Below are 14,978 nucleotides of genomic sequence, written 5' to 3' on the forward strand. Positions count from 1 at the left end.
AAAAAAAGAAAAATTAGAATGTGATTTATTAATAAGTTTATTTCACAAATATAAATAAACTTACGCAGTGATAATTTGTGAGACTTACTTATTTTTTTTTATTTAGTCAGCTCTATGTAGCTCTTAGTTTCATGTACAATTCATTCATTTGGGGTTCATATAACAGTATTATAATCTAAAAACATATTATATATAAGTTTGATAGAATATTAATGTATAATTTATTGGCAATAAAATATGAAAACAACTCTTTGTTTACTAATTACCCTTTGAACAAAGTAGCGTGAAATAATTTGAGTTTTTAAACTACACTATGAACTAAAGTCATAGGTTCTTGTCATTCAAAATTCTAAGAATTATTTCTTCATTTGACTTTTATTACCAACTAGCTGTCGCCCACACCATGTGCAGTTTATAGACTATGTCTTCTTCCTGACTATAATCTATGCCAAATTACAGCAAGATCTATGGATCCATTCTAGAGATACCTGGTAACAAACATCCATTCATCCAAAGTATGATTTGAAGTGCGAATTTAAGTAGAATAATACACATTTATGAAAAACAAATCTTTTATTTCTATTGATGAATAATGATTGTTTAAATTAATGGAAAAACTTAAAACTAAATAAATATAGAACTTATTCTAGTTGATCTCTTTTTATGAATATAAATTAATTCTAATAGAAACAACCTACAAAATAAATATGTTTTTTTGTTACTGGCAGTCTCTGTTTTCTTTATCTATGTCATTTTCTTAACTTGTCATTTTGGACGGACATGTGTGACAGATTTCATGTCAACACATTCAATACCACCTTTTCGCTTCGTTATTGTGAATGTTGTAGCATCGAATGTGTTAATATTTCTTGATGTATTTCTCTTCGCAGTAACACGCATCTTTCGTATTGCTTTTGATCCAAGTGAGGTATCGGTTGACGCGGCTGTACACACCAGGCGTTTTAGGTCTTGCGCAACCTTCGCCCCACGAGACTACTCCTGAAAAGATATGTTTAATTTTAGTTTAATATTTATTTCACTATAGCTGTCACCCGCGACACAGTTCGCGGGGTATTAAAAAAAATTAATAGCTTTTGTGTTCTTTCAAGCCTCGGTCTACATCTATGCAAATTTTAGCAAAATCCATGAAGACGTCCTCCAGATGGGTTCTATCAAAAATCCAAACATTCGCATTTTTATGAAGTAAGAAAGATAATTCGGCAGTGAAAGCTGATGGCAACACTGTCGCTGCAATGGCAATGGCAACATTGTCGTTTTTTTTAAGACGGAACAAACCATTACAAACGTCAATCTGTTTTATCCCGGATGTTTACTGACCTGCGATCTGCCACGTGTTGGTGTTATTGTTGAAGATGTGCAAGGGTCCTCCGGAGTCACCCTGGCAGGCGTCCTTACCGCCATCGTCAATACCAGCGCACAACATATTCTCAGTTATGCGCTCCTTGTAGTTCGTCATGCGGCACTCAGAGTTTGATATTATGGGGACCGTTACCTACGGAATAAGGTTAGAAATGAGTTACCTAAATTTTTAGAACTCCCGTATATATAAAATAAGAAAATAAATTAAGTGGTCCAAATTTTTTTGAATTGTTATCTGATTAAAGCGATTTTGAGGATAAAAAAAAAACCATTTTAAAATTTCGGGGAAAATAGCATAAGTCCACCAACAAAAATCTGCGAGGATTTTATTTGTGATGCCTATTGCTCTGAAGCAACAAACGTCTCCATTGGCTTCACTAACAAATTAGAAAAAGACCCGTTATCCAGAAACCAACTAGTGACTAGTGGGAAAGAGTACAAAGTTGAAGTCGTGTTTGTCCATAAAAATACATCTTACCTCCCTAAGAACATTAGAGACAGACCCGCCCTCTTCAGTGGTGCCCCAGCCGGCGACAGTAGCATTATAACCTGAATACGAGAGTCCAGCCTCCGGCAGACAAACTGTTCCTACTCCACGTTCCTGTTCTTCCTCTGTACCATCTTCACTTCTTAACTTCTTGATCACTTTGCTTAAAACTAGCTGCAAGTCACAAAAAAAAATAATTGAAGTAGTCAGTTGCGAAGTTAAATAACTAGGCCTATAAGTTTACGACATACAAAATACTACGCCTTGTAAGGTGTAGTACTTTGTGCCTATTTATTTTGTGCCTATATATTTTATTTTTAGCCATTTTTGGCGTGGATGATAGAGTATAATGATTTAGATAGAATTAAGTGTCAAGTTACATCAAAAGACGCAATTAAATTGGAACAAAGCTGACATTTTCGAGCAATTCATTCCTATTTTAGCCAATAAACAGTAAGAATAGTTAAAATGTATATTAAATTGGCATCTTGGATATTTGCCAAAAAATGGCAACATTTTCAAAAATAACTTCATTTGTTTTTGTCGTTCTATTTTTGAATATACGTACTCTTTCATCAACTTTCAACATGGCGATATCATTGTCATAAGTTCCCGGGTTGTATCTGGGATGACGGATAATGGCCGCCACTTTTCTGTCAATCGTAGTCGTCTCGTTGGCGACGTTGCGGTCGTGCTCCAAGAAGCGGACTGTTATTCTTTCTTTACGGAATCTGAAAAAATAAAGTTTTATTATACATGTTTTTAAATATATCATGAAAATATTTGTCAATTGTCACCAGACTGTATTGTGATAGTGGAGGTAGGATTATAATTTATAAATTAAAAAGAAAAGCTCGCTGTGCTATATTGTGTGCTTTGATTTGATTTTAGTAGAAATAATTCTTGTGACCCTTGCAACATTTTAAGTGTATGTAGACTACGGTTTTCGAATGATTTTACAACCGAAACCCTTGTAGGAGGTACAAACAGTAAATCATCTGTTAAGCAGTAATTTGCGTGTAATGAGTATCGACAGAGTAAGTCGACTGTATGTCTTTTTCACTGATTTTACCTATGACGTCACAGCGATACGGCAACCCGTGTCGTTGTGACGTCATGCAAAGTTCTTATTTGATAGTTACCCGGCTGTACAATGAGCAGCAGTCATGACGTAGAGGTCTGCGATGAGGGAACACCCGCAGTAAAAGCGGCCTCCGTACAGCAGTACGCAGATCCACGGGTACTCCTTCTCCTTGGTCTCCGTACCGCCAACGATACGCCGGTGCGTCCGCGCGATGCCACATTCTGGAATCAATTATTAACAAAGTTAAGTAGACTTTCATTAAATGCAACACATAAATAATAGGGTCTGTAGGGAAACCTGTAACGCGTTATTAAGATGTTGTTAACCGTTTTAACTAAGCTAATATTCGTTAACTTTATGTCACCAAGCAATAGTTTAGCGCTTGTTGCCAAAATAAAAGCCCCAAGACTTTTCATCAGTTTGCTACCAATTTATATTAAAGACTCAATATCTCTTACTGTGGATTTCCGATACCAAAATCTCCGTTAAAACATAGTGTTATCTCTATTTTGTCAAAGGGTTAGAAACCCACAGTTAGGCCTCGTTCCCGTAGATTGCTAGAAATATATACAAGCTGCCAAGGAAGGAATCTTATACAATAAGTATAGAAAATAGACATTGTAATACTAACGACATGTTGGGCAGTCTTGTGGTGGATCATTCGATGGCTTTACAGTGGATGGTCGAGACGTGGTAGTGCCAGATCCGATTAAATTGTGTATCCAATCTATCAGACCTATCCGCGGTCCATCTTGTGGCAACGTTTCCGTTGTTTGGCAACTGGATAAACCGACGCAGACTAGCAAAATGAATATCAAATTCATGATTCTGAAATTGAAAACGACAATATTAAGTAAAGCAAAAAAGATCCTCGTCTACATAGCATATAATTATTAATGTTATTGAATTTTTTGGTCAAAATTTTAAGCCACATGTGTTAGTATGCGTACTATAAACTCTTACACGGAACGTTAAAATACGCAAAAAATATAAATTGATTAAAAATCTGTGTCTCTAATAAATTAAATAATTAATGAGGAAACAAATATAAGTAATAAAATATAAAAATAATATTATTGTCGAAAATGTTATATTTAATTATCACAACATGATACTATAATATACAAAAAAAATTAAATTTAAAATGTGCAAAGTAGGTAACGTAATCTTTTTCATAATATAAAAGTCATTGGGAATCCTATCAAAAGTTAATATTTATTTTAATTGCACCAAAGAGTTTTACCGTTATTAAACCTCACTGAATTCTAAAGAAAAAATATATGTATTGGAATGAAGTTGTAAAAATGCATTCCATAATAAATGTTATACGACAAAGGCCTTATTTGGTGCATATATTATGGGACTTCGCGTTTACTGGGTCACAGTAAATTATCAAATTCGGACAACGACAGTTAAACATATTAAAGTAAAATTTGTGGATGTAGGGTGACCATATAAAATGTTATATTCATAAGATTCCTTGATATTTTTATTCGACGGACAAGAGGGTAATGTTTTGTTTGCGTAAGTCTATTTTATATATGAGACGGCCTATAACCTAACCGATATTTACGAGTAAGATGTCAATTGATTCCTTTTCTTACCCGGAGTGTGATAGGTAGTACTACACCAAAATATTTGTTTCACGCCTCATATTTATTACACGTAAATTAGAGTAATTTATGTTCTAATTAAAAAAATAAATAATATTAAAATCTTCTCTATCAAATTTTAAAATATATTAATAAAAAATAAATATTTTAAATTGTTGTCAACAGATGGCGCTATCCATTAGAAGCTCAAAGAGTCGCTGTTTTTTTTGTTTTTTATTTGTTGGGAAGATTGGGTTGTAAACTTCGAAATAATAATTGCACTTTTTTGCTGTTTTACCGACTGGATTAATTTATTATATATTATGGTCACCCTATACGCGGCAGATTTTTATTCGAATCAAGGACACTGAGACCGGTTGCCGGCGTCCGTTGCTGTTCCGAAATGGTCAGAAGTACCGCTATCTCGATCACTCATCCCATCACTAGCAAATTAGCATATCCTTCGTGTTTTTCTCACGCGGATGCCGAAAACACTAATAATAATTCAAGTAGATCGACAAAAATACAACGCAATAAAAATAAAATTTGTCAAAAACATTTTCGGACACAGATAATATTTGTTTTGAAAACTGTCTTATAATTTTTTTTTATTCTGTGCTTATATACATCGAACATTGTAACGGACCATTTCCGTCGTACACGTAGTGCGCATTCTATAAAATAATTACCATAAAGTACCCAACTTTATTACCTTAACCCTTTATGTTGGCAACATTATGAATTGGAATGTCTAATTGATATGCATTGTGCATCGCCCTCGCAAACGTTCTACTAGCAATAGAGAGTTCATAGTTTTCCTGTTCCCCTATAAATAATAATCTAATGTGTAGAAAGTAGCTAAAATAAGACCTTAGTTTAAAAACAACTTCCAATCTATAACTTATTCTATCTTCCTCAAATACCAACTATTAGAAAAATGTTTACGTAATTTTTTATTTTTAAAACAGATCAGATTAATTCTAATGATATAAATAATTTATAAATATCTAAAACACTTTTGTATATTAGCACATTTTAAGATTAAAAAAATTAGGTCAGATAAAAAATACCGGCCGGATAAAAAAAAATATTGTTTCATGCCAGTTTCAAAGATGGATAAAGTTTCATTGTCCTGTCGTTAAGCTTTATAACTTTTTAAACATCGATTAATTTTAAATGCTATATTAACGACTGGCAGCAATTTTTCCTGACATAACGGTAAAGGAATTTGTGATTTAAGGTTTTATTTTAATAACATGTTAATCGTGGTCAAGGATATTTCAAGTATTTATGTTACTCGGTGGATATTCAATAAGGAACATACCGGTTCGCAAAATGACAAAAAAATGATAATAAAGCTATTTTAATTTACTTTAAATTAGATTATTATTTGGACAAAATATTAGCAATTTTAAAAAAATAAACAGTAGATTATATCTGTCAATATTTAGAGGTTAGAAAAAAAGTAAATATTGTTTACGTGTACGTATAAAATAAATGCGCAAAAATTTTTAAAGTTATTTTGACAACGGTGAAAACTTTCTCTAAGATGTCTCTATAAAGTTACTCCTACTTATATAACACGGATCACAGATTAATCACAACCACAACTAACAATTAGACAGATTATATAAAAAAAAAACAAAAGCAACTCACTCCACTCCGGCTGGTAGTTGATTAAGGAAGACAAGTGTGTATCACCGGCCAGTATTCCGTGCGTTAAATCGTGAAAGAAAGAGAGAAAGAATGTCCCAGCACTTTCACTGACTCGTGCTCCACTTTGTCCTGGCAAAATCAACTTCGATATGCGCATTTTTCCCGCCCGTACTCCTGTTATATGCCCGCTCAATCGACGCATATCGGTAACAAATATGCATCGTTATTTCAGCTATTATCTCTTAATGATGTAATTATTAACATTTTTACATCTCATGTGGGATCGTAATAAGCCTGTTGACATGCAATCGTTAATTGCGAAATTAAAGAAATTGGGTTCTGCAGTACTGCCCTCTAATAAAGGGCTATTAAGTTTGATATCGTAAACACGAATTAGTTTATTGTATGTATGTTTATTATAACTACACGTCTTTGTGATGTCATGCATGCATTACAATTAATAAGAGAACTAAACAAAATTAAGCACTTCACTTCAAAAACTACGACGTCATAACTAATCAGTAATTTTATGGTCATAATGCCCATAACATCCAAGAGTAACACTGGTACTTTGTAATTAGTTGTCGCTCTTTAATGCAAAAAAAAGCTAATCCATTCGCATTCTTTTTTATTTCCGGCTAATGAAATGAAAGTTGGTAAGATAAATTAATCTTATAATAAAAATGTATCCACGATGTCTAATTGAAGATAAAAATCATATATTTGTAGACAAATAACGACGAATCAAGAAATACGCGAGGGAAAAAATATTTTCTAATTTTCGACACAATTTCAACAAAAGTTATCAATATTTCAAAAAACTAAACAAAAAGTCATATTTTACTGATTGGCGAGTTTATGGGTTCAGGACAGACACACCCGCGGCTGCAGCGCCATGATTATATATATTTTTTTTATATCATAAGGTGGCAAACGAGCGAGCGGCCACCTGAAATCGCTGATATAGCGAAGTGACCGTTGCCCATAGACATACGCAATTGGATATGCGTTGCCTACCTTTAATCGACGGTGGAGAGGATGCACAGAAAGAAAACAGTTCCAAGCATCCCCTCATCCGGAAAGTCCACTTCCACTTCCCCTCCTTTCCTTATAAGAAAAAGGGTGAGAAGGGAAAGAGGACTAAATTAGGCCTCCGGGACGCACACTCATCAGACGAAACGCGGAATTGCTTCCACTTCACGCCTGTCTTCTGTGTGGTCGTGGTATTTCACCGGACGAGCTGGGCCAATTCGTGCGAAGATGTTAAAGCGGGCTCTACCACTGTTGAATACATCTTTTTAAAAATTATATAATAATAATTGATAAATACATCTTTTTAAAAATTATGTTAGAAGTCATATTTGTAATATCATATGCAGAACCCCATTTCCATAAAGTGACTATACGCTTGACCCACTTAATAAGCCATAGGCTATGCCCGTGACTTTATAATTCACTAGCTAATGTCGCCCGCGATCTGTCCGCGCGGAATAAAAAACCTTAAGCCTATGTGTACATTCAGACTATGTTCTACATCTGTGTCAAATTTCATCAAGATCCGTTGAGCCGTTCCGGAGATATCTTCTAATAAACCATCTAAACATTTGCATTTATAATATTAGTAAGGAGTATGATTTAAGAGTATTTTAATTCTTTACTAAACTATTATTTTTATTAGATGAAATTCACACCTTTAACCAAGATAAGCAGGAAGCGGTTACGAATTCCAATATGGTACGATCGTGGTACTTCTCCTTTCTTACATCAGCAGCAAGTTTTAAATACTGCAAAAAGGATTACCTTTCCCACTTAAATTCAGAAAAATTTGTTACTTATGTTTAGAATAAGAAAGAGATGTGGCTTCTTAATAAAATAAGTGAAAGAAATAAACTGTTATGTAAATGTAAAAGAACATTACAATCTCGTATAAAAATATTGTTTACAGATTTTATCGCGACTAAAAATCTTATGTTGCTTCCAAAAGTGTGCAGTGACTGGCTTAATATATCCTGTGGTCAAAAATGTCATAAAACATTTCTCTCTGGCACGCAGCATTCTTCCCGCCAAAACGCGGTAGCTTTTTTGTATATTCACTCACAATTTGAGGTTAATCACTAAAAGCTTAAACTTTATAACGAATTTTTACACGGTAGGTTAAATGTAAAGTGTATAAAGGCTTCGCAGATGTTCCATACTGCGTAAAGGTTATTTGCTATAAAAGATTGTACATTAACATAATAATTTAATTTAATTAATATCTTCTGAAAATATTTTATTTAGATGAAAAAGTGGGTCACAAAATTCCACTTTAAGTTCTTCTGCCATTTAAAATACAGCCATCTTTAACACGAGAGAATTTGCTAATAAATTACAACAGGCGTTCTAAGACAATGTATAATTTTTAAAAGTCAGTTGAAACGCGTGGTTATGTTTATGAGGGTCCATTAAATTAACTCATCCGAGGGTTCAGTAGCCATTATATTCGCTTGAAACTTTATTCATGCAATGTAACGCCATTTTCCCCGTTATTTTTAAGAATTTGACAGACAATTAAGTTGCAATGATATATCGATCTCAGTTTCCACTAACTGCTTGGAGTTTTTATAACTGCGAAACTTCCATGAACACATTATTTTTTTAAAGACTCAATTGCTAATAAAAATTTAGGGTAAAAAATTTATTGACTTATTTAATGTTAACAGTTCGTAACAGAAAGAGTTATACAAACATAATAATTTATACATAAAACATGTGTTTTTTATTTTTGTATTATCTGTAGATGTCTTGTGCCACAAAAAACCTCGTGTTTAATTAAAGCGATCATCCATAAAGAAGATACGCAGTATTATTGAAATCTTAGAATTCGGAAATCACGGACACACCTACTTCCATTCAGCATTTGTTTGAACACACTTGACCTGGTTGCATGTGCATTGCGTCAGCTGCAAACTTTCTATTGATATGGCCACGTCAATACGTAGCTAATAAATATTATGTGTTCTCAGGATTCTTTTAAAAAAGTTTAAAATTTATCACTTTTAGGTAAAAAGCGCAATCAACATTTTACATATTTTTCTAATATTCAGCAACATGCAATAATAAGATAAGCACTTATTGGGGACATAAACAATTTTATGACATAATTTTGCGATAAACTCTAGAAATTGAAATTATGGATCACCCTTTTTTAACTATAACACTTATAATAAATGTAATTTAAATATATTTTAAGGACAATTTATAAATATATTTTTTAAAATTAGCATGGCATAACTATTGTTAAAATGTTCGGAACAAATGAATTTCTTAATTATCTGTCGCTTTTGTCATGTGCTGTCAATACTTGACATTTGTATAGTGCAATTAGGCGGCAAGTTCCGTGTACCGTAATCTCAAAATTTTTAAAACGAATAATAAAAAAATCAATTGAAATCTTTCCATCTGACCTGCTAACCTTTCACATGGAGCATCGTAAAATGCAACGACCGTAACATTTTTACGATTTTTTATTAAATTGTACAAATTATTATAGATGCAAGAAATTGTTACAAGATGTTACGATGCGCAAATGTTACGTGTTTTATACTAACTGTGCCCGCGACTTCGGCCGCGTGAAATACTATCTTTGGGTAGCATTTTAATTATTAAAAAAAAATTTGGCTACTTATTTTACTAACAAATCTGACATATTCCTAAACAAACTTTATTTCTATTGTTATTTTACATCCTTGAGGGTAACAGTTTTAGAAACATTGAATTGTAAAAATGTCGATATTTCTATACAAATTACTTTTCAATAATTTTTCGCCTCGAAAATAGCCTATGTCCTTCCTCAGGCTCTAGATCTAGACTATTTGTACACCAAATTTCATTTAAATCGGTTCTGTAGTTTTTGCGTGAAGGAAGGACATACAGACATATAGGCAGTCAGAGTTACTTTCACATTTATAATATTAGTAAGGATATGGATTTCATATCGCAGTAAATGAAACAGTCCTTTGGTATTGTAACGGTCGATTTTACATCGGCTGCTATCGACTGGTCAAGGTATAAAGGGTACATAAAAATGAGATTGTCAAAAAGGACAGATAAAATAACTTTGTTTCTTAAATTCATTTTTATAAACCAAACTCTTTTAAACGAAGAGTGCCATAAATATCATATCTATAAAATCAGTTAATTTAAATTTATAAATATGAGAAGAAAAAAAAATAGAAAATAATATTATTTGTATCAAAGAAACCTAAAAGATTTTAAAAAGATCTAAATCGAATACTAATTGTTATAAACCTGACATAAATGTTTAAAAAGTGAAATCAAAATATCACATGAAAATATTCGTATCGTGTATTTTTGTCAATGTCATTAATTAGACTCGCACGAAACCCTCACCTGGCCGCAAATGTTCAACAATTAACCAAATCACTTTCGAATACGGTGAAAACATTTCTTGTAAACTGTCCTAAAAGTTTTTTTTTTCAACATAATTAATTGTCAAAAGTCGCGAGTATTTATGTCATGCCTTAATATGTAAAACTGCTCTTCGATGTTCGATATTAAGAATATACCCATGACCTACAATTCAATACCACTTTTACGACATCCCTGATTGGGGATAATTTTAATTGCAAGTCTGATAAATGATCACATTTTCATCCTTTACTTGGACGAGATAACCTTACTTACTACTTAATTATAAATGCGAATGTTTAGATGGATGTATGTTTGTTTGAAGGTATCTCCAGAACGGCTTAACGGATCTCGATAATATTTGACATACGCATAGACATAGTCTCGAAGAACACATAGACTACTTATTGTTTTTTTTTAATGGACAAAAGCATCAAAGCCGCTTCTATAATGTAACTACAACGTTTTACGACAGGACTGTATTTTCACAAACAGAAAACTGAATGTAACTGCGTTTTTATGTTATGTTACATTTTAATTGACATTGAACTAGATAATATGCGAAATAAAATAGGCTACCATAGACTATTCTAGTTGTATAATCGTTGTATTTATGTAGGTTACGCACATGGTCAAACTGTACCATGCTGGTCTACGTTAGCAAATCAGGGGCGCGATACTGTGTCACTGGTGCATTCCGTTTTAATATATTCAAATAAACAAGATTAAGTAGCCACTACTATTTGTTCTGTTACGGATGAAACAAAATCTTATTAATATTATAAATGCGAATGTTTAGATGGATGGATGTTAAAAGGTATCTTCAGAACGGTTGCACGGATATCGCTGAAATTTGTCATAGATGTAGAACACAGTCTGGAAGAACATATAGGCTAACTACTAATATATTTTTTTAATCCCGCAGACAGAGTCGTGGGCGACAGCTAGTAGTCGATAAAATATAGAATTATGTTAAGAAATTTAATCAATCTTCTGCGTAATCAGTGTATTTTTTTGTATTCATTAAAAAAAACCGTCGGTTTCTTCTGTCGAAACACATTGCTATGCTATTATCTTTAAAAAAAAAAACATATTTTTTGTGACATAGTGCTGAAAAGTCAAAACCCACGTTAAGAGATTACAACAATTGGTACCGATTGCAAAAAAAATATATTTTTTATAAATAGACTACAAAAAATAAAATAAATGTACTTTGGAATGTTGTTTAATTATTGCGTTGTTAATATTCAATTAATAAATAAAAGGTATCGGAGATTTACGTAAATACAAGTTTCAAAAGACTTTTGATATTTATATATTGTTGATATCCAAAGAATTGTATGCGACAAAATATTAAGTATACGAGTTTATAAAACAATATGCAATGTTTCGTGTTATCACTTAATGTAATGTATTTTACATTGTACTCTGAGTTAACATTATGTCTTTTTGAATTGTGACAATAAAATAATAATGACTTCTAACCTAAATAAGATTAAACAGAGATGCCACGCGATGGTTACTGATTCAATCATGTGTTTTACCGTTAGAATTTTAATGTTTTGTTTTATAACATTATTTACGTAATATTTTTAGTCTTAAAAGCATTGTTGTAAATTTAATTTGACAAATTAAATAGTAAATAGGAAAAGTACAAAAATAAAGTAAGGCGTCCTAATAACTCCTTTATTATATGCTAGCTGTCGTCTGCGACTCCGCCCGTGCGGTATTAAAAAACTCATTTAGTTCTCTTCTTCCAGACTATGTCCTACATCTGTGCCAAATTACAGCGAGATCCGTTGGGTCGTTCCGGATATACCTTCAAACAAACATCCATCCATCCATCCATCTAAAAGCTCTTATAATGTTAGTAAAGATTAACTAACTACACTAACTAAACAAATATGTTTTAGGAGTACAAATAATTTGAATTTATGTCAGCTGTTAAAGTTAAAACATATTTTATTGTTTATTATTCCATTAGTTGTGGTTAAAGTGGAGAAGGCTGCTCATCGTTATCAATATACGGGCGGTCCATCGCCTTGGCACACTTGCTCCGATCTTCAACTGATACATTGTGACTGACTTCACAACACACGCCCACAAAACAACCAAGGTTATCAACGTTTTCAGATATCTTCACTGCTCTTAACTTCGCGCGACTCGCTGCGCAGAACACAATTTTAGGTGTAGCGGGGTGCGGGGGGAAGACACTGCGCACCACACCGATGACCTTGGACCACCTAGATATTTAAAAAGACTGATATTATTATTAATATTATACCAAAGTATGATTTGCAAATGTTCTTCAGCCATAGAAATCTGTGAATTCAGTGAATCGAGTTAGATAATCAAATATGAAATGCTTATTAAATATTTTTTGGAATGATTTTGAGTACATTTAAAGCATGTGCAGCTGTTGTTAAGGCCAGCCTTAACTTGAAAAGATGTCGCAATATGACATAAAGAAAAGATAGAGATAAATAAACATAGTAATATTTAACAGTTTCGGTTTCAGAGACATGAATAATATACCATATGCTGTGCTTTTACAAATTTCTTGTCCATATTATTCTCGATTCTTTTCCACCGTTAAAAATATCAACGCTGCTTATAAATGTATGTTAATATCAAGGGGAGCGTTGACTTCAAATTCAAATAAAAAAAAAACTAATTATTTGTTAATTAATAAAAAAAAGATGGATGTAAATCAAAAAAGTAATTGCAATAAATCATAGCTGTCGTCATAAACAATTAAGAAAGTAGAATGGCGCCGATCAACGCAGTCAAAATTGGTTCACATGTAGAAATAAAATCTTTTAGCGTGAATTTAGTTACATATGATTTGTGAGTTTCTATTGTTGGCAACATTAGTATAAAAACGTAACGTCGTCTTTTTCAAGCACTCTAAAAAATCTGAGATAGCGATATGTATTAGTTTCGATAATTTGGCAACCATGGGGATTTAATGAGTAATCATGAGTACTTTCTGTTTAATTGGAAACGAAATCTTTGCTTTTATCGTATTATAATAAGTTGCCACAGATTATTAACGACTTTTAACCTCGCTTATTGGTTTTTTATATACTGTTTTTATTATTGCATTTCTATATTAATTACGTAACGGTATTTTACAACTGATTTAGGTTGAACATAATAGAGTTAAGGATAAATGCTTTTCATATAATTCTTTCGTTAGAAATGTTTTTTTAAACATAGTCGATGGTAATTTTTATTGCACTTACGCCTAATCTACGAAGTCTGTGACGTACTATGTATATAAAGTTGAAAGTAATCTCATTTGTCTTTACGATTTATGGATGTCATACGACATTTAAAGCGATATAATGAATCAAAAATGTTCTAAACATTGAGGTTAAAAATATGACCTAAATATTAAACCATGATAAATTGTTCCAAACAGGTTTGGGTTTTTTCCGCAAGTATGTTTGCTTTCTATAAAATTTTATGGTAGGTCAGTACAATATACGGGTGAAAAAACACGTGAAATTGCAAAATTTCGAATGCATCTCGTTGGTCCTGGAATTGCGTAAGGCGTTGGGCAAGATTCGCTAAATTTAAGAGTCTTCAAGAACTTCGCTCCATCCGGCGTTATGCGTGTTGTGTAACTTTGTTTTTTTTTGCGAGGAGTATGCGATCTAAATGTTTACTGCCAGTAATGATGATGACAATGGAAAATGCAACAACTTTTTGTATCTTTTTTTTTCTTAAAATAATCATATAAATTATTATAATATTTAAATTATATTCTTGTTTTCTTAATATCTGACAATGCTCATGCATTTTTATTTAACATAATGCTTTCTTCTACGTCTGTAAGTGAAAGTGACTTGTGTTAAAAAAATAGACTCAGAAAAAAAAAACAATTTTATATTGATTTCTCTTGAAAGTTGAATGTTTTTGAGACGATAACGCGAAACTGGGTCACTGGCAAGTTGCATATACGCCACAACAAACTTACGTAAAACCTAAATGTTTTAGTGTTACACCATAATACTAGATTTAAGACCTTCTAGATTTCACAATAGACGATATTCCTTTGAATACATGCTTATTCTATTAATGCCACTGCAACGTCGGGAATAGATTTGATATTTTTTAAAAGATATAAAAGCTTATTAAAGAAAATAGAACATCCCTATTTTAATGACACTAACATAAAAAACAATTTAAAGGTACAAGAAAAAAGTATGCCAAGAATTTAATTAACTCTACCCGAAGGCGGTAATGGGTTCAAATTTTTTCCAAACTCCGAATAAGGGCGTTAATTGTACCGCGTGGGGTATCGGACGAAACTTGTCGCGGTTCGCAAGTCTCGAGGTGTCGTGGTTCCGTTATTTTGGTACAT

At 32.5% G+C, this 14,978-nt stretch overlaps 1 protein-coding gene across 4 annotated transcripts; it reads right to left on the bottom strand.

Annotated features, from left to right (window-relative positions):
- Positions 1–533: 533 nt before the first annotated feature.
- On the bottom strand, positions 534–6,352 carry P37k (37-kDa protease). Of its 4 annotated transcripts, none has more exons than XM_013318640.1 (7): positions 4,875–5,069; positions 3,583–3,779; positions 3,010–3,172; positions 2,436–2,598; positions 1,859–2,041; positions 1,339–1,513; positions 534–999 (listed from the first exon to the last, which is right to left on the bottom strand). In XM_013318640.1, exons 2-7 carry the CDS (start codon positions 3,773–3,775, stop codon positions 860–862), a joined length of 1,017 nt encoding a protein of 338 aa, XP_013174094.1. In that variant the 5' UTR covers positions 3,776–3,779; positions 4,875–5,069; the 3' UTR covers positions 534–859.
- Between the last annotated feature and the right edge of the window lie 8,626 nt (positions 6,353–14,978).

The sequence above is a fragment of the Papilio xuthus genome, unplaced genomic scaffold, assembly GCF_000836235.2.
Source record: "Papilio xuthus unplaced genomic scaffold, Pxut_1.1 DF826923.1, whole genome shotgun sequence".
In the NCBI taxonomy this organism is placed as follows: Eukaryota; Metazoa; Arthropoda; class Insecta; order Lepidoptera; family Papilionidae; genus Papilio; species Papilio xuthus.